At 42.1% G+C, this 19,955-nt stretch overlaps 1 protein-coding gene across 1 annotated transcript in view; it reads left to right on the top strand.

Moving 5' to 3' along the window:
* The window catches only part of LOC306918675 (E3 ubiquitin-protein ligase BRE1A-like), a gene marked incomplete at its 5' end in the record, with an annotated part of 33,104 nt that extends 19,512 nt beyond the window's left edge, over positions 1-13,592 (top strand). The window contains one exon of the mRNA XM_079531558.1: positions 11,684-13,592. Coding sequence (XP_079387684.1) covers positions 11,684-11,860 — 177 coding nt within the window. The 3' untranslated portion in view covers positions 11,861-13,592. The remainder of the gene's footprint in view (positions 1-11,683) is intronic.
* Between the last annotated feature and the right edge of the window lie 6,363 nt (positions 13,593-19,955).

The following is a 19,955-nucleotide window of genomic DNA, read 5'->3' as shown; positions in this document are numbered from 1 at the left end:
CGTGAAAAGAGGAGTTAAATTAAACCTCAAGTTTAGCAGCATATACAGTTAATATACAGTAATATACAGTTAATATACAGTAATATACAGTTAATATACAGTAATATACAGTTAATATACAGTTAATATACAGTTAATGTACAGTTAATATACAGTTAATATACAGTTAATATACAGTTAATATACAGTTAATATACAGTTAATATACAGTTAATATACAGTAATATACAGTTAATATACAGTAATATACAGTAATATACAGTTAATATACAGTAATATACAGTTAATATACAGTTAATATACAGTTAATGTACAGTTAATATACAGTTAATATACAGTTAATATACAGTTAATATACAGTTAATATACAGTAATATACAGTTAATATACAGTTAATATACAGTAATATACAGTTAATATACGGTAATATACAGTTAATATACAGTAATATACAGTTAATGTACAGTTAATATACAGTTAATGTACAGTTAATATACAGTTAATATACAGTTAATATACAGTTAATATACAGTTAATATACAGTTAATATACAGTAATATACAGTTAATATACAGTAATATACAGTTAATGTACAGTTAATATACAGTTAATGTACAGTTAATATACAGTTAATATACAGTAATATACAGTTAATATACAGTAATGTACAGTTAATGTACAGTTAATATACAGTTAATGTACAGTTAATATACAGTTAATATACAGTTAATATACAGTTAATATACAGTAATATACAGTTAATGTACAGTAATATACAGTTAATGTACAGTTAATATACAGTTAATATACAGTTAATATACAGTTAATATACAGTTAATATACAGTAATATACAGTTAATATACAGTAATATACAGTTAATGTACAGTAATATACAGTTAATGTACAGTTAATATACAGTTAATATACAGTTAATATACAGTTAATATACAGTTAATATACAGTAATATACAGTTAATATACAGTAATATACAGTTAATATACAGTAATATACAGTTAATATACAGTTAATATACAGTTAATATACAGTTAATATACAGTTAATATACAGTAATATACAGTTAATATACAGTAATATACGGTAATATACAGTTAATATGCGGTAATATACAGTAATATACAGTTAATATACAGTTAATATACGGTTCATATACAGTCATATACAGTTAATATACAGTTAATATACGGTTCATATACAGTTAATATACAGTAATATACGGTAATATACAGTTAATATACGGTAATATACAGTTAATATACAGTTAATATACAGTAATATACGGTAATATACAGTTAATATACGATAATATACAGTAATATACAGTTAATATACGGTAATATACAGGTGTGGTGGTACATATACAGTTAATATACAGTAATATACAGTTAATATACGGTAATATTCAGGTTTGATGGTACATATACAGTTAATTTACGGTAATATACAGGTGTGATGGTACATATACAGTTAATATACGGTAATATACAGGTGTGATGGTACATATACAGTTAATATACGTTAATATACAGGTGTGATGGTACATATACAGTTAATATACAGTTAATATACAGTAATATACAGTTAATATACAGGTGTGATGGTACATATACAGTTAATATAGGGTAACATACAGGTGTGATGGTACATATACAGTTAATATACGGTAATATACAGGTGTGATGGTACATATACAGTTAATATAGGGTAACATACAGGTGTGATGGTACATATACAGTTAATATACGGTAACATACAGGTGTGATGGTACATATACAGTTAATATACGGTAATATACAGGTGTGATGGTACATATACAGTTAATATACAGTTAATATACGGTAATATACAGTTAATATACAGTAAATATACAGTTAATATACAGTAATATACAGTTAATATACGGTTCATATACAGTAAATATACAGTAAATATACAGTTAATATACAGTAATATACAGTTAATATACGGTTCATATACAGTTAATATACAGTTAATATACAGTTAATATACAGTAATATACGGTAATATACAGGTAATATACGGTAATATACAGTTAATATACAGTAAATATACAGTTAATATACAGTAATATACAGTTAATATACGGTTCATATACAGTTAATATACAGTTAATATACAGTTAATATACAGTTAATATACAGTAATATACAGTTAATATACGGTAATATACAGTAATATACAGTTAATATACAGTAATATACAGTTAATATACAGTAATATATGGTAATATACAGTTAATATACAGTAATATACAGTTAATATACAGTAATATACGGTAATATACAGTTAATATACGGTAATATACAGTTAATATACGGTTCATATACAGTTAATATACAGTAATATACAGTTAATATACAGTTAATATACGGTTCATATACAGTTAATATACGGTAATATACAGTTAATATACAGTAATATACAGTTAATATACAGTAATATACGGTAATATACAGATAATATACAGTAATATACAGTTAATATACGGTAATATACAGGTGTGGTGGTACATATACAGTTAATATACATTAATATACAGTTAATATACGGTAATATACAGGTGTGATGGTACATATACAGTTAATATACGGTAATATACAGGTGTGATGGTACATATACAGTTAATATACAGTAATATACAGTTAATATACGGTAATATACAGGTGTGATGGTACATATACAGTTAATATAGGGTAACATACAGGTGTGATGGTACATATACAGTTAATATACGGTAATATACAGGTGTGATGGTACATATACAGTTAATATAGGGTAACATACAGGTGTGATGGTACATATACAGTTAATATACGGTAACATACAGGTGTGATGGTACATATACAGTTAATATACGGTAATATACAGGTGTGATGGTACATATACAGTTAATATACGGTAACATACAGGTGTGATGGTACATATACAGTTAATATACGGTAATATACAGGTGTGATGGTACATATACAGTTAATATAGGGTAATATACAGGTGTGATGGTACATATACAGTTAATATACGGTAATATACAGGTGTGATGGTACATATACAGTTAATATACGGTAATATACAGGTGTGATGGTACATATACAGTTAATATACGGTAACATACAGGTGTGATGGTACATATACAGTTAATATACGGTAACATACAATTTACAATTTACAATTTAGGCATTTAGCAGACGCTCTTAATCCAGAGCGACTTACATTAAGCAATAACAAAAGCATGGCATACATCACATATATAAAAAGTAGTTATCATGAATCATGCCTAGACTAAGAACGTAACAGTGGAGTATCTATGTAAACTATACATACTATACTATATAATATATTATACATGTGTACTATAAAGTGCTATGACTACATAAAGTGCAATTCTAGAGCTGTCTACGTAACAAGCTATAAGTCTGTTTAAAATACTATCTAAGTCTACATAATGTGCTATCTAAGGGGCTAGGCTAGGGCAAGTGCTACGGGCCATGGTGGAGTCTGAAGAGGTGGGTTTTCAGACTACGGCGGAAGATTGGGAGTGAGGCTGCAGTTCTGACTGTGATGGGAAGTGCATTCCATAGTTTTGGAGCCAGAAGGGAGAAGAGTTTGGGACATGTGGAGCGTTGTCCCGGCGTTTTTAGTGAAGGTACCTCCAGCTTCCCTGCGTTGGCTGATCTGAGTGCGCGGGAGGGTTTGTAGGGTACGATCATACTTGTGAGATATGGGGGGGCCATGCCTTTGGTTGCTTTGAATGCCAGCATCAGAGTTTTGTATTCTGTGCGGGCAGCGACCGGGAGCCAATGGAGGGAGCGGAGAAGGGGGGTGACATGTGAGAATTTTGGCTGGTTGAAGACCAAGCGGGCTGCGGCATTTTGGATCATTTGGAGGGGCTTAAGTGCACATGCCGGTAGGCCAGTAAGGAGGGAGTTACAATAGTCAAGTTTTGACAAGACTGTTGTCTGGATTAGGAGCTGGGCTGACTCCTGGGTGAGGAACGGTCTAATTCGTCGTATGTTGTAGAGTGTAAACCTACAGGATCTAGTGACGGCTGTGATGTGTGTTTTGAACGAGAGCTGACTGTCCAGGACAACACCAAGGTTCCTGGCTGTCGGGACAGACTTTACCAGGGCGTTGTCTACGGAGATAGTTAGCTCCCGCGTAGGGCAGGACTTAGCTGGGAAGAACAGAAGCTCAGTCTTGTCTGGGTTCAGCTTGAGGTGGTTGGAAGACATCCACTGTGAGATGTCAGCCAGGCATTCAGTGATGCGTTCTTCTACCTGGGTGGCAGAGGGGGGGAAGGATAGAAACAGTTGTGTGTCATCGGCATAGCAGTGATAGGATATATTGTGAGCAGAGATGATGGTGCCAAGGGATTTAGTGTACAGTGAGAAGAGGAGGGGACCAAGTACAGATCCCTGTGGGACCCCAGTTTGGAGGGTGCGGGGGAATGATAGCAAACCTTTCCAAGAAACCTGGTAAGTCCGGTCAGAGAGGTAGGAGGACAACCACTTCAGCGCCGTCCCGCCGATGCCTAGATCAGCTAGGGTGCCTAGGAGCAGCTGGTGGTTCACTGTGTCAAATGCCGCCGATAGGTCTAGGAGAATCAGGACTGCAGAGTGGGAAGCAGCCTGGGCAGCATGTAGTGCTTCTGTGACTGCGAGGAGTGCAGTTTCCGTGGAGTGTGCCTTCTTGAATCCTGACTGGTTGGGATCCAGCAGGTTGTTCTGTGAGAGATGGAGAGAAAGCTGGTTGGAGACAACACGTTCAAGGGTTTTGGAAAGAAAGGAAAGGAGTGATACCGGTCTGTAGTTCTTGACATCTGAGGGGTCAAGAGTTGGTTTTTTGAGGAGTGGTGATACCCTGGCTGACTTGAAGGCAGATGGGACACAGCCTGAGGTTAATGAGGTGTTGATAATGGAGGTGATGAAGGGGAGCAGGTCAGGTGCGATGGTCTGGAAGATTGGAGACGGGGCGGGGTCGAGAGGACAGGTGGTAGGTCTAGTGGATGTGACTAGTTTCAGGACCTCGTCTGGGAATAGAGGAGAGAAGGAGGACATGCATGGTATGTTATGGTTAGCATTGGTTGAGTCGAGTGCTTCTTTATGGGGGAGGAGGGTAAAGGAGCTACTGATATCATCAACCTTCTTTTCGAAGTAGGTGGCAAAGGCCTCCGCGGTGAGGGATGAGGGTTGAGTGGGGGGAGGGGGTTTAAGGAGGGAGGAGAAGGTGGAGAAGAGTTTCCTTGGGTTAGAAGTGCAGGATTGGATTTTGGTGTGGTAGAAGGTACAGGTGTGATGGTACATATACAGTTAATATACGGTAATATACAGGTGTGATGGTACATATACAGTTAATATAGGGTAATATACAGGTGTGATGGTACATATACAGTTAATATACGGTAATATACAGGTGTGATGGTACATATACAGTTAATATACGGTAATATACAGGTGTGATGGTAAATATACAGTTAATATACAGTAATATACAGGTGTGATGGTACATATACAGTTAATATACGGTAATATACAGGTGTGATGGTACATATACAGTTAATATACGGTAATATACAGGTGTGATGGTACATATACAGTTAATATACGGTAATATACAGGTGTGATGGTACATATACAGTTAATATACGGTAATATACAGGTGTGATGGTACATATACAGTTAATATACAGTTAATATACGGTAATATACAGGTGTGATGGTACATATACAGTTAATATATGGTAATATACAGGTGTGATGGTACATATACAGTTAATATACAGTAATATACAGTTAATATACGGTAATATACAGGTGTGATGGTACATATACAGTTAATATACGGTAATATACAGGTGTGATGGTACATATACAGTTAATATACAGTAATATACAGGTGTGATGGTACATATACAGTTAATATAGGGTAATATACAGGTGTGATGGTACATATACAGTTAATATAGGGTAACATACAGGTGTGATGGTACATATACAGTTAATATAGGGTAATATACAGGTGTGATGGTACATATACAGTTAATATAGGGTAACATACAGGTGTGATGGTACATATACAGTTAATATACAGTAATATACAGGTGTGATGGTACATATACAGTTAATATAGGGTAACATACAGGTGTGATGGTACATATACAGTTAATATACAGTAATATACAGGTGTGATGGTACATATACAGTTAATATAGGGTAACATACAGGTGTGATGGTACATATACAGTTAATATACGGTAATATACAGGTGTGATGGTACATATACAGTTAATATAGGGTAACATACAGGTGTGATGGTACATATACAGTTAATATACAGTAATATACAGGTGTGATGGTACATATACAGTATATAGACGGTAATATACAGGTGTGATGGTACATATACAGTTAATATACGGTAATATACAGGTGTGATGGTACATATACAGTATATAGACGGTAATATACAGGTGTGATGGTACATATACAGTTAATATACGGTAATATACAGGTGTGATGGTACATATACAGTTAATATACGGTAATATACAGGTGTGATGGTACATATACAGTTAATATAGGGTAACATACAGGTGTGATGGTACATATACAGTTAATATACAGTAATATACAGGTGTGATGGTACATATACAGTTAATATACGGTAATATACAGGTGTGATGGTACATATACAGTATATAGACGGTAATATACAGGTGTGATGGTACATATACAGTTAATATACGGTAATATACAGGTGTGATGGTACATATACAGTTAATATACGGTAATATACAGGTGTGATGGTACATATACAGTTAATATACGGTAATATACAGGTGTGATGGTACATATACAGTTAATATGCGGTAATATACAGTTAATTTACGGTAATATACAGGTGTGATGGTACATATACAGTTAATATACGGTAATATACAGGTGTGATGGTACATATACAGTTAATATACAGTAATATACAGGTGTGATGGTACATATACAGTTAATATACGGTAATATACAGGTGTGATGGTACATATACAGTTAATATGCGGTAATATACAGTTAATATACGGTAATATACAGGTGTGATGGTACATATACAGTTAATATACGGTAATATACAGGTGTGATGGTACATATACAGTTAATATACGGTAATATACAGGTGTGATGGTACATATACAGTTAATATACGGTAATATACAGTTAATATACGGTAATATACAGTTAATATAGGGTAATATACAGGTGTGATGGTACATATACAGTTAATATACGGTAATATACAGTTAATATACGGTAATATACAGTTAATATAGGGTAATATACAGGTGTGATGGTACATATACAGTTAATATACGGTAATATACAGGTGTGATGGTACATATACAGTTAATATACGGTAATATACAGGTGTGATGGTACATATACAGTTAATATACAGTAATATACAGGTGTGATGGTACATATACAGTTAATATACGGTAATATACAGGTGTGATGGTACATATACAGTTAATATACAGTAATATACAGGTGTGATGGTACATATACAGTTAATATACAGTAATATACAGGTGTGATGGTACATATACAGTTAATATACGGTAATATACAGTTAATATACGGTAATATACAGGTGTGATGGTACATATACAGTTAATATACAGTAATATACAGTTAATATACGGTAATATACAGTTAATAGACGGTAATATACAGGTGTGATGGTACATATACAGTTAATATACAGTAATATACAGTTAATATACGGTAATATACAGTTAATAGACGGTAATATACAGGTGTGATGGTACATATACAGTTAATATAGGGTAATATACAGGTGTGATGGTACATATACAGTTAATATAGGGTAATATACAGGTGTGATGGTACAATTCAGGAGTTTACCGGAGTTTGTTGGAAAGTTTAAACGGGAGTTTCCTGTAAATATACACATCCGTATTCCATGCTTTTTGCACAGTGTTAATTAACCAGTACAAGTCTTTCCCCGTCCATCCTTCCTCTTCCTCTCCCTGTTGACTGATACCGGTCCATCCTTCCTCTTCCTCTCCCTGTTGACTGATACCGGTCCATCCTTCCTCTTCCATGTCTCCCTGTTGACTGATACCGGTCCATCCTTCCTCTTCCATGTCTCCCTGTTGACTGATACCGGTCCATCCTTCCTCTTCCTCTCCCTGTTGACTGATACCGGTCCATCCTTCCTCTTCCATGTCTCCCTGTTGACTGATACCGGTCCATCCTTCCTCTTCCATGTCTCCCTGTTGACCGATACCGGTCCATCCTTCCTCTTCCTCTCCCTGTTGACTGATACCGGTCCATCCTTCCTCTTCCTCTCCCTGTTGACTGATACCTGTCCATCCTTCCTCTTCCTCTCCCTGTTGACTGATACCGGTCCATCCTTCCTCTTCCTCTCCCTGTTGACTGATACCGGTCCATCCTTCCTCTTCCTCTCCCTGTTGACTGATACCTGTCCATCCTTCCTCTTCCTCTCCCTGTTGACTGATACCTGTCCATCCTTCCTCTTCCTCTCCCTGTTGACTGATACCGGTCCATCCTTCCTCTTCCTCTCCCTGTTGACTGATACCTGTCCATCCTTCCTCTTCCTCTCCCTGTTGACTGATACCGGTCCATCCTTCCTCTTCCTCTCCCTGTTGACTGATACCTGTCCATCCTTCCTCTTCCTCTCCCTGTTGACTGATACCGGTCCATCCTTCCTCTTCCTCTCCCTGTTGACTGATACCTGTCCATCCTTCCTCTTCCTCTCCCTGTTGACTGATACCGGTCCATCCTTCCTCTTCCTCTCCCTGTTGACTGATACCGGTCCATCCTTCCTCTTCCTCTCCCTGTTGACTGATACCGGTCCATCCTTCCTCTTCCTCTCCCTGTTGACTGATACCGGTCCATCCTTCCTCTTCCTCTCCCTGTTGACTGATACCGGTCCATCCTTCCTCTTCCTCTCCCTGTTGACTGATACCGGTCCATCCTTCCTCTTCCTCTCCCTGTTGACTGATACCGGTCCATCCTTCCTCTTCCTCTCCCTGTTGACTGATACCTGTCCATCCTTCCTCTTCCTCTCCCTGTTGACTGATACCGGTCCATCCTTTCTCTTCCTCTCCCTGTTGACTGATACCTGTCCATCCTTCCTCTTCCTCTCCCTGTTGACTGATACCGGTCCATCCTTCCTCTTCCTCTCCCTGTTGACTGATACCTGTCCATCCTTCCTCTTCCTCTCCCTGTTGACTGATACCGGTCCATCCTTCCTCTTCCTCTCCCTGTTGACTGATACCGGTCCATCCTTCCTCTTCCTCTCCCTGTTGACTGATACCGGTCCATCCTTCCTCTTCCTCTCCCTGTTGACTGATACCGGTCCATCCTTCCTCTTCCATGTCTCCCTGTTGACTGATACCGGTCCATCCTTCCTCTTCCATGTCTCCCTGTTGACTGATACCGGTCCATCCTTCCTCTTCCTCTCCCTGTTGACTGATACCGGTCCATCCTTCCTCTTCCATGTCTCCCTGTTGACTGATACCGGTCCATCCTTCCTCTTCCATGTCTCCCTGTTGACTGATACCGGTCCATCCTTCCTCTTCCTCTCCCTGTTGACTGATACCGGTCCATCCTTCCTCTTCCTCTCCCTGTTGACTGATACCGGTCCATCCTTCCTCTTCCTCTCCCTGTTGACTGATACCGGTCCATCCTTCCTCTTCCTCTCCCTGTTGACTGATACCGGTCCATCCTTCCTCTTCCTCTCCCTGTTGACTGATACCGGTCCATCCTTCCTCTTCCTCTCCCTGTTGACTGATACCGGTCCATCCTTCCTCTTCCTCTCCCTGTTGACTGATACCGGTCCATCCTTCCTCTTCCTCTCCCTGTTGACTGATACCTGTCCATCCTTCCTCTTCCTCTCCCTGTTGACTGATACCTGTCCATCCTTCCTCTTCCTCTCCCTGTTGACTGATACCGGTCCATCCTTCCTCTTCCTCTCCCTGTTGACTGATACCGGTCCATCCTTTCTCTTCCTCTCCCTGTTGACTGATACCGGTCCATCCTTCCTCTTCCTCTCCCTGTTGACTGATACCGGTCCATCCTTCCTCTTCCTCTCCCTGTTGACTGATACCTGTCCATTTAAACTCTAGACGGGCCTGTTGACTGACACCTGTCCATTTAAACTCTAGACGGGCCTGTTGACTGATACCGGTCCATTTAAACTCTAGACGGGCCTGTTGACTGATACCTGTCCATTTAAACTCTAGACGGGCCTGTTGACTGATACCTGTCCATTTAAACTCTAGACGGGCCTGTTGACTGATACCTGTCCATTTAAACTCTAGACGGGCCTGTTGACTGATACCGGTCCATTTAAACTCTAGACGGGCCTGTTGACTGATACCGGTCCATTTAAACTCTAGACGGCCTGTTGACTGATACCGGTCCATTTAAACTCTAGACGGGCCTGTTGACTGATACCTGTCCATTTAAACTCTAGACGGGCCTGTTGACGGATACCTGTCCATTTAAACTCTAGACGGGCCTGTTGACTGATACCTGTCCATTTAAACTCTAGACGGGCCTGTTGACTGATACCTGTCCATTTAAACTCTAGACAGGCCTGTTGACTGACACCTGTCCATTTAAACTCTAGACGGGCCTGTTGACTGATACCGGTCCATTTAAACTCTAGACGGGCCTGTTGACTGATACCTGTCCATTTAAACTCTAGACGGGCCTGTTGACTGATACCTGTCCATTTAAACTCTAGACGGGCCTGTTGACTGATACCGGTCCATTTAAACTCTAGACGGGCCTGTTGACTGATACCGGTCCATTTAAACTCTAGACGGGCCTGTTGACTGATACCGGTCCATTTAAACTCTAGACGGGCCTGTTGACTGACACCTGTCCATTTAAACTCTAGACGGGCCTGTTGACTGATACCTGTCCATTTAAACTCTAGACGGGCCTGTTGACTGATACCTGTCCATTTAAACTCTAGACGGGCCTGTTGACTGACACCTGTCCATTTAAACTCTAGACGGGCCTGTTGACTGACACCTGTCCATTTAAACTCTAGATGGGCCTGTTGACTGATACCGGTCCATTTAAACTCTAGTTCTCAACATGCCCCCTGCCCTCATCAAACCCATTCACACACACATTCACACACCTTTACATAGATTGCATTACATTCACCCATTCACACACACACACACACACACATTCACACACACACACACACACACACACACACACACACATTCACACACCTTTACATAGATTGTGCATTACATTCACCCATTCACACACACACACACACACACACACATTCACACACACACACACACACACACACACACACACACACACACACACACACACACACACACACACACAGTCACACATAAAAAGACATGGGCCATGAAGAATCTGGCATTGTTTGGTCTCTAATCGTGTGTGTGTGTGTGTGTGTGTGTGTGTGTGTGTGTGTGTGTGTGTGTGTGTGTGTGTGTGTGTGTGTGTGTGTGTGTGTGTGTGTGTGTGTGTGTGTGTGTGTGTGTGTGTGTGTGTGTGTGTGTGTGTGTGTGTGTGTGTGTGTGCCTGCCCCTCCCCCTCCCCCAGGCCCGTCTCACCTGCCCCTGCTGTAACTCTCGGGTCAAGGACGCCGTTCTCACCAAGTGTTTCCACGTGTTCTGCTTCGAGTGCGTGAAGACGCGTTACGACACGCGCCAGAGGAAGTGTCCCAAATGCAACGCCGCCTTCGGAGCCAACGACTTCCACCGCATCTACATCGGATAGAGACCTCCTCGCCACAAGGGGGAGACACCACCACTTCTATCACATCTACATCGGATAGAGACCTCCTCGCCACAAGGTGGAGACACCACCACATCTACATCGGATAGAGACCTCCTCGCCACAAGGTGGAGACACCACCACTTCCACCGCATCTACATCGGATAGAGACCTCCTCGCCACAAGGTGGAGACACCACCACATCTACATCGGATAGAGACCTCCTCGCCACAAGGTGGAGACACCACCACTTCTATCACATCTACATCGGATAGAGACCTCCTCGCCACAAGGTGGAGACACCACCACTTCTATCACATCTACATCGGATAGAGACCTCCTCGCCACAAGGGGGAGACACCACCACTTCTATCACATCTACACCGGATAGAGACCTCCTCGCCACAAGGTGGAGACACCACCACTTCCACCACATCTACATCGGATAGAGACCTCCTCGCCACAAGGGGGAGACACCACCACTTCTATCACATCTACATCGGTTAGAGAACTCCTCGCCACAAGGGGGAGACACCACCACATCTACATCGGTTAGAGACCTCCTCGCCACAAGGGGGAGACACCACCACTTCCACCACATCTACATCGGATAGAGACCTCCTCCCCACAAGGGGGAGACACCACCACATCTACATCGGATAGAGACCTCCTCGCCACAAGGTGGAGACACCACCACATCTACATCGGATAGAGACCTCCTCGCCACAAGGTGGAGACACCACCACATCTACATCGGATAGAGACCTCCTCCCCACAAGGGGGAGACACCACCACATCTACATCGGATAGAGACCTCCTCGCCACAAGGTGGAGACACCATAGATATATATAAACACTAGATGGCTCAAGGCGGAGTTTCTGACGTCGTTCACCCGGCAGCCATCTTACTTCGGGGATACAGTACAGTATGTTCAATGGCAGCTCAAACAGAAACAGTCATAACTCGCTCAAATCTTGACGGATTTACAAACGGGTTGGTTTATTACAAACGTTGTCAACGTGGCTATGATTCAGGACGCTTATCTGCTTAATTTATGTTTTTTATATGAACGTCGTATAAAAGCATATAAGTATGCGGACGTCTCTGACGTTTATAACAAACCAAACCGTTTGAAAATCGGTTGAAAATTGAGCAAGTTATGGTCATTTAAGAGTACATGCCCCATAGACACAATGTTATGTGTCCCGAGGTAAGATGGCCGCCACGTAACGACGTCGCTCTCCATTGGCCAACAGCGCGGGTGAGCTATCTAGTGTTTATATATATCTATGGGAGACACCACCACATCTACATCGGATAGAGACCTCCTCGCCACAAGGTGGAGACACCACCACATCTACATCGGATAGAACATGTTAGCCAGGGACCCCCTGTCTGAACATGTTAGCCAGGGACCCCCAGTGACCCCCTGTCTGAACATGTTAGCCAGGGACCTCCAGGGACCCCCTGTCTGAACATGTTGGCCAGGGACCCCCTGTCTGAACATGTTGGCCAGGGACACCCAGGGACCCCCTGTCTGAACATGTTAGCCAGGGACCCCCAGGGACCCCCTGTCTGAACATGTTAGCCAGGGACCCCCAGGGACCCCCTGTCTGAACATGTTAGCCAGGGACCCCCGGCAGAGAAAATAGATCTGTGTTCAATTTCTGTTCAAAATGATTCCAAAAAATTCAAAAAAATATCATATGTACGAGCTTGTATACATCTAGTTATCTATAGTTATATAGCTTGTATACATCTAGTTTAAATATCAGATGTACGAGCTTGTATACATCTAGTTTAAATAGCTTGTATACATCTAGTTTAAATAGCTTGTATACATCTAGTTTAAATAGCTTGTATACATCTAGTTATCTATAGTTATATAGCTTGTATACATCTAGTTTAAATAGCTTGTATACATCTAGTTTAAATAGCTTGTATACATCTAGTTATCTATAGTTATATAGCTTGTATACATCTAGTTTAAATATCAGATGTACGAGCTTGTATACATCTAGTTTAAATAGCTTGTATACATCTAGTTTAAATAGCTTGTATACATCTAGTTTAAATAGCTTGTATACATCTAGTTTAAATAGCTTGTATACATCTAGTTTAAATAGCTTGTATACATCTAGTTTAAATAGCTTGTATACATCTAGTTTAAATAGCTTGTATACATCTAGTTTAAATAGCTTGTATACATCTAGTTTAAATAGCAAGAGATGTCGTGGTTTCAATGAGTGTGATGCCCCGGGGGACCCCCTGAGGACCCCCCGGGGACCCCCTGAGGACCCCCCTGTGGACCCCCCGGGGACCCCCTGTGGACCCCCCGGGGACCCCCTGAGGACCCCCCGGGGACCCCCTGAGGACCCCCCTGTGGACCCCCCGGGGACCCCCTGTGGACCCCCCAGGGACCCCCTGAGGACCCCCCGGGGGGGACCCCCTGTGGACCCCCTGTGGACCCCCTGTGGACCCCCCGGGGACCCCTTGTGGACCCCCTCCCCTCCCCATCTGTATTGTGAGACATGGAGGTAACTCAGAATTGAGAGCAGTTTCAAGGCCGAGCTACACCAGGCTTTTCAAAGCGCGTGTGCACACGCACACACACACACACACGCCTTTATTAGATCCTGTTTTGACGTCTGCGTATGCGCGGCTCGCGTATTACGCGCACGCGCGGGCGGTGTAGCTCGGGCCGTAACGCTGATGTTAAATTAACTCATCGCCCGCCAGAGTTAAATCATTGCCCGCTAAAGGCGACATTTGAAGAGTTATATTTCTGGTCTCAGATCGTCTCTAGGACGAGGTCAGAGGTCAGATCGTCTGTAAGACGAGGTCAGAGGTCAGATCGTCTCTAGGACGAGGTCAGAGGTCAGATCGTCTCTAGGACGAGGTGGAACGACTCCGTAGTTTATCCTGTTTAGACACGAGGCCAGATTCTAAAAGAATGTCTTCTGAATCCTGACAGTTTTCTGAAAAACCCTCGTGTTTCTACGTCAGTGGTTCTCACACATTTTCATGTCAAGGACCCCCAGAATTATCTGTAATTGGGCCGCCGACCCCCATCTGAAAATATGTAGTTCCAGGGACCCCCCCTGGAACCCCCCCAGAAGCAAAGATTTGAGCTAAAAACGTTCACTCTGAAAGAAAATATATATTCAAAGATTTGCGCCACATTTTCACGATTTTTCAAAAATAGCAGACCTACAAGCTCGTAGCGCGCCACTCGGTGCCGCGCTACGAGCTTGTAGATCTGATATTTTTCCAACAGCTAAAGTATAACATAATGCTTAATTAAAACACCACAAGGGTTTCCCCCCCCGCCCAGATTGGGTTAAACATTTATGTTACAATAATTCTGTTCTAATCTAACGTGTCTGTTTTTATTACTCCTTATGGTTGTGTTTTTATAATAATGTTAGTTTATTCAGTATTGTGTTAAAGAACATGGTCACCTGTCGCCGGGTAGATTATCTCCTATTCACTAATGTATGTACTAAAGCATTGATGGATTATTAATAACTACATCAGATCCTTTGGAACACAGTCATTTTTTTTCTTTACATTTCTTTGAAAAGTAACAGTTTTGGACATACATGGTGACATCATGGTGACATCATGGTGACATGGATGACATCATGGTGACATCATGGTGACATCATGGATGACATCATGGTTGAATTGATGCTGTATTAAAGTGTGGTAGAAACCTGACTGCTTCTTGTCCATCCGTGTTCGTCAGTGTCTTAAATGTTTTACTTACTGGGAGTGTTTGTTAAGGTCCTTTAAGGTCCTTTAAGGTCCAGTGTTCAGGTCCTTTAAGGTCCTTTAAGGTCCAGTGTTCAGGTCCTTTAAGGTCCAGTGTTCAGGTCCTTTAAGGTCCAGTGTTCAGGTCCAGGTCCAGTGTTCAGGTCCTTTAAGGTCCTTTAAGGTCCAGTGTTCAGGTCCTTTAAGGTCCTTTAAGGTCCAGTGTTCAGGTCCTTTAAGGTCCAGTGTTCAGGTCCTTTAAGGTCCTTTAAGGTCCAGTGTTAAGGTCCTTTAAGGTCCAGTGTTCAGGTCCTTTAAGGTCCTTTAAGGTCCAGTGTTCAGGTCCTTTAAGGTCCTTTAAGGTCCAGTGTTCAGGTCCTTTAAGGTCCAGTGTTCAGGTCCTTTAAGGTCCAGTGTTCAGGTCCTTTAAGGTCCTTTAAGGCCCAGTGTTCAGGTCCTTTAAGGTCCTTTAAGGTCCAGTGTTCAGGTCCTTTAAGGTCCTTTAAGGTCCAGTGTTCAGGTCCTTTAAGGTCCTTTAAGGTCCAGTGTTCAGGTCCTTTAAGGTCCAGTGTTCAGGTCCTTTAAGGTCCAGTGTTCAGGTCCTTTAAGGTCCTTTAAGGTCCAGTGTTCATGTCCTTTAAGGTCCAGTGTTCAGGTCCTTTAAGGTCCTTTAAGGTCCTTTAAGGTCCAGTGTTCAGGTCATTTAAGGTCCTTTAAGGTCCAGTGTTCAGGTCCTTTAAGGTCCAGTGTTCAGGTCCTTTAAGGTCCAGTGTTCAGGTCCTTTAAGGTCCAGTGTTCAGGTCCTTTAAGGTCCTTTAAAGTCCAGTGTTCAGGTCATTTAAGGTCCTTTAAGGTCCAGTGTTCAGGTCCTTTAAGGTCCAGTGTTCAGGTCCTTTAAGGTCCAGTGTTCAGGTCCTTTAAGGTCCTTTAAGGTCCAGTGTTCAGGTCCTTTAAGGTCCAGTGTTCAGGTCCTTTAAGGTCCTTTAAGGTCCAGTGTTCAGGTCCTTTAAGGTCCAGTGTTCAGGTCCTTTAAGGTCCTTTAAGGTCCAGTGTTAAGGTCCTTTAAGGTCCAGTGTTCAGGTCCTTTAAGGTCCAGTGTTCAGGTCCTTTAAGGTCCAGTGTTCAGGTCCTTTAAGGTCCTTTAAGGTCCAGTGTGCAGGTCCTTTAAGGTCCAGTGTTCAGGTCCTTTAAGGTCCTTTAAGGTCCTTTAAAGTCCAGTGTTCAGGTCATTTAAGGTCCTTTAAGGTCCAGTGTTCAGGTCCTTTAAGGTCCTTTAAGGTCCAGTGTTCAGGTCCTTTAAGGTCCTTTAAGGTCCAGTGTTCAGGTCCTTTAAGGTCCTTTAAGGTCCAGTGTTCAGGTCCTTTAAGGTCCTTTAAGGTCCAGTGTTCAGGTCCTTTAAGGTCCTTTAAGGTCCAGTGTTCAGGTCCTTTAAGGTCCAGTGTTCAGGTCCTTTAAGGTCCTTTAAGGTCCAGTGTTCAGGTCCTTTAAGGTCCTTTAAGGTCCTTTAAAGTCCAGTGTTCAGGTCATTTAAGGTCCTTTAAGGTCCAGTGTTCAGGTCCTTTAAGGTCCTTTAAGGTCCAGTGTTCAGGTCCTTTAAGGTCCAGTGTTCAGGTCCTTTAAGGTCCTTTAAGGTCCAGTGTTCAGGTCCTTTAAGGTCCAGTGTTCAGGTCCTTTAAGGTCCTTTAAGGTCCAGTGTTCAGGTCCTTTAAGGTCCTTTAAGGTCCAGTGTTCAGGTCCTTTAAGGTCCTTTAAGGTCCAGTGTTCAGGTCCTTTAAGGTCCAGTGTTCAGGTCCTTTAAGGTCCAGTGTTCAGGTCCTTTAAGGTCCTTTAAGGTCCAGTGTTCAGGTCCTTTAAGGTCCAGTGTTCAGGTCCTTTAAGGTCCTTTAAGGTCCAGTGTTCAGGTCCTTTAAGGTCCAGTGTTCAGGTCCTTTAAGGTCCTTTAAGGTCCAGTGTTCAGGTCCTTTAAGGTCCTTTAAGGTCCAGTGTTCAGGTCCTTTAAGGTCCTTTAAGGTCCAGTGTTCAGGTCCTTTAAGGTCCAGTGTTCAGGTCCTTTAAGGTCCAGTGTTCAGGTCCTTTAAGGTCCAGTGTTCAGGTCCTTTAAGGTCCTTTAAGGTCCAGTGTTCAGGTCCTTTAAGGTCCAGTGTTCAGGTCCTTTAAGGTCCTTTAAGGTCCAGTGTTCAGGTCCTTTAAGGTCCAGTGTTCAGGTCCTTTAAGGTCCTTTAAAGTCCAGTGTTCAGGTCCTTTAAGGTCCAGTGTTCAGGTCCTTTAAGGTCCTTTAAGGTCCAGTGTTCAGGTCCTTTAAGGTCCAGTGTTCAGGTCCTTTAAGGTCCTTTAAGGTCCAGTGTTCAGGTCCTTTAAGGTCCTTTAAGGTCCAGTGTTCAGGTCCTTTAAGGTCCTTTAAGGTCCAGTGTTCAGGTCCTTTAAGGTCCTTTAAGGTCCAGTGTTCAGGTCCTTTAAGGTCCTTTAAGGTCCAGTGTTCAGGTCCTTTAAGGTCCTTTAAGGTCCAGTGTTCAGGTCCTTTAAGGTCCTTTAAGGTCCAGTGTTCAGGTCCTTTAAGGTCCTTTAAGGTCCAGTGTTCAGGTCCTTTAAGGTCCTTTAAGGTCCAGTGTTCAGGTCCTTTAAGGTCCAGTGTTCAGGTCCTTTAAGGTCCAGTGTTCAGGTCCTTTAAGGTCCTTTAAGGTCCAGTGTTCAGGTCCTTTAAGGTCCTGTAAGGTCCAGTGTTCAGGTCCTTTAAGGTCCAGTGTTCAGGTCCTTTAAGGTCCAGTGTTCAGGTCCTTTAAGGTCCTTTAAGGTCCAGTGTTCAGGTCCTTTAAGGTCCAGTGTTCAGGTCCTTTAAGGTCCTTTAAGGTCCAGTGTTCAGGTCCTTTAAGGTCCAGTGTTCAGGTCCTTTAAGGTCCTTTAAGGTCCAGTGTTCAGGTCCTTTAAGGTCCTTTAAGGTCCAGTGTTCAGGTCCTTTAAGGTCCAGTGTTCAGGTCCTTTAAGGTTCAGTGTTCAGGTCCTTTAAGGTCCTTTAAGGTCCAGTGTTCAGGTCCTTTAAGGTCCAGTGTTCAGGTCCTTTAAGGTCCAGTGTTCAGGTCCTTTAAGGTCCAGTGTTCAGGTCCTTTAAGGTCCTTTAAGGTCCAGTGTTCAGGTCCTTTAAGGTCCTTTAAGGTTCAGTGTTCAGGTCCTTTAAGGTCCAGTGTTCAGGTCCTTTAAGGTCCAGTGTTCAGGTCCTTTAAGGTCCTTTAAGGTCCAGTGTTCAGGTCCTTTAAGGTCCAGTGTTCAGGTCCTTTAAGGTCCTTTAAGGTCCAGTGTTCAGGTCCTTTAAGGTCCAGTGTTCAGGTCCTTTAAGGTCCAGTGTTCAGGTCCTTTAAGGTCCTTTAAGGTCCAGTGTTCAGGTCCTTTAAGGTCCAGTGTTCAGGTCCTTTAAGGTCCAGTGTTCAGGTCCTTTAAGGTCCTTTAAGGTCCAGTGTTCAGGTCCTTTAAGGTCCAGTGTTCAGGTCCTTTAAGGTCCAGTGTTCAGGTCCTTTAAGTTCCTTTAAGGTCCTTTAAGGTCCAGTGTTCAGGTCCTTTAAGGTCCAGTGTTCAGGTCCTTTAAGGTCCAGTGTTCAGGTCCTTTAAGGTCCTTTAAGGTCCTTTAAGGTCCTTTAAGGTCCAGTGTTCAGGTCCTTTAAGGTCCAGTGTTCAGGTCCTTTAAGGTCCAGTGTTCAGGTCCTTTAAGGTTCAGTGTTCAGGTCCTTTAAGGTTCAGTGTTCAGGTCCTTTAAGGTCCAGTGTTCAGGTCCTTTAACGTCCTTTAAGGTCCAGTGTTCAGGTCCTTTAAGGTCCAGTGTTCAGGTTCTTTAAGGTCCAGTGTTCAGGTCCTTTAAGGTCCAGTGTTCAGGTCCTTTAAGGTCCAGTGTTCAGGTCCTTTAAGGTCCAGTGTTCAGGTCCTTTAAGGTCCTTTAAGGTCCAGTGTTCAGGTCCTTTAAGGTCCAGTGTTCAGGTCCTTTAAGGTCCAGTGTTCAGGTCCTTTAAGGTCCTTTAAGGTCCAGTGTTCAGGTCCTTTAAGGTCCTTTAAGGTCCAGTGTTCAGGTCCTTTAAGGCCCAGTGTTCAGGTCCTTTAAGGTCCTTTAAGGTCCAGTGTTCAGGTCCTTTAAGGTCCTTTAAGGTCCAGTGTTCAGGTCCTTTAAGGTCCAGTGTTCAGGTCCTTTAAGGTTCAGTGTTCAGGTCCTTTAAGGTCCTTTAAGGTTCAGTGTTCAGGTCCTTTAAGGTCCTTTAAGGTCCAGTGTTCAGGTCCTTTAAGGTCCTTTAAGGTCCAGTGTTCAGGTCCTTTAAGGTCCTTTAAGGTCCAGTGTTCAGGTCCTTTAAGGTCCTTTAAGGTCCA

Source organism: Electrona antarctica, assembly GCF_951216825.1.
Source record: "Electrona antarctica genome assembly, contig: scaffold_457, whole genome shotgun sequence".
In the NCBI taxonomy this organism is placed as follows: Eukaryota; Metazoa; Chordata; class Actinopteri; order Myctophiformes; family Myctophidae; genus Electrona; species Electrona antarctica.
The sequence above is the reverse complement of the archived record's forward strand: the minus strand, read 5'-3'. Positions and strand labels throughout refer to the sequence as shown.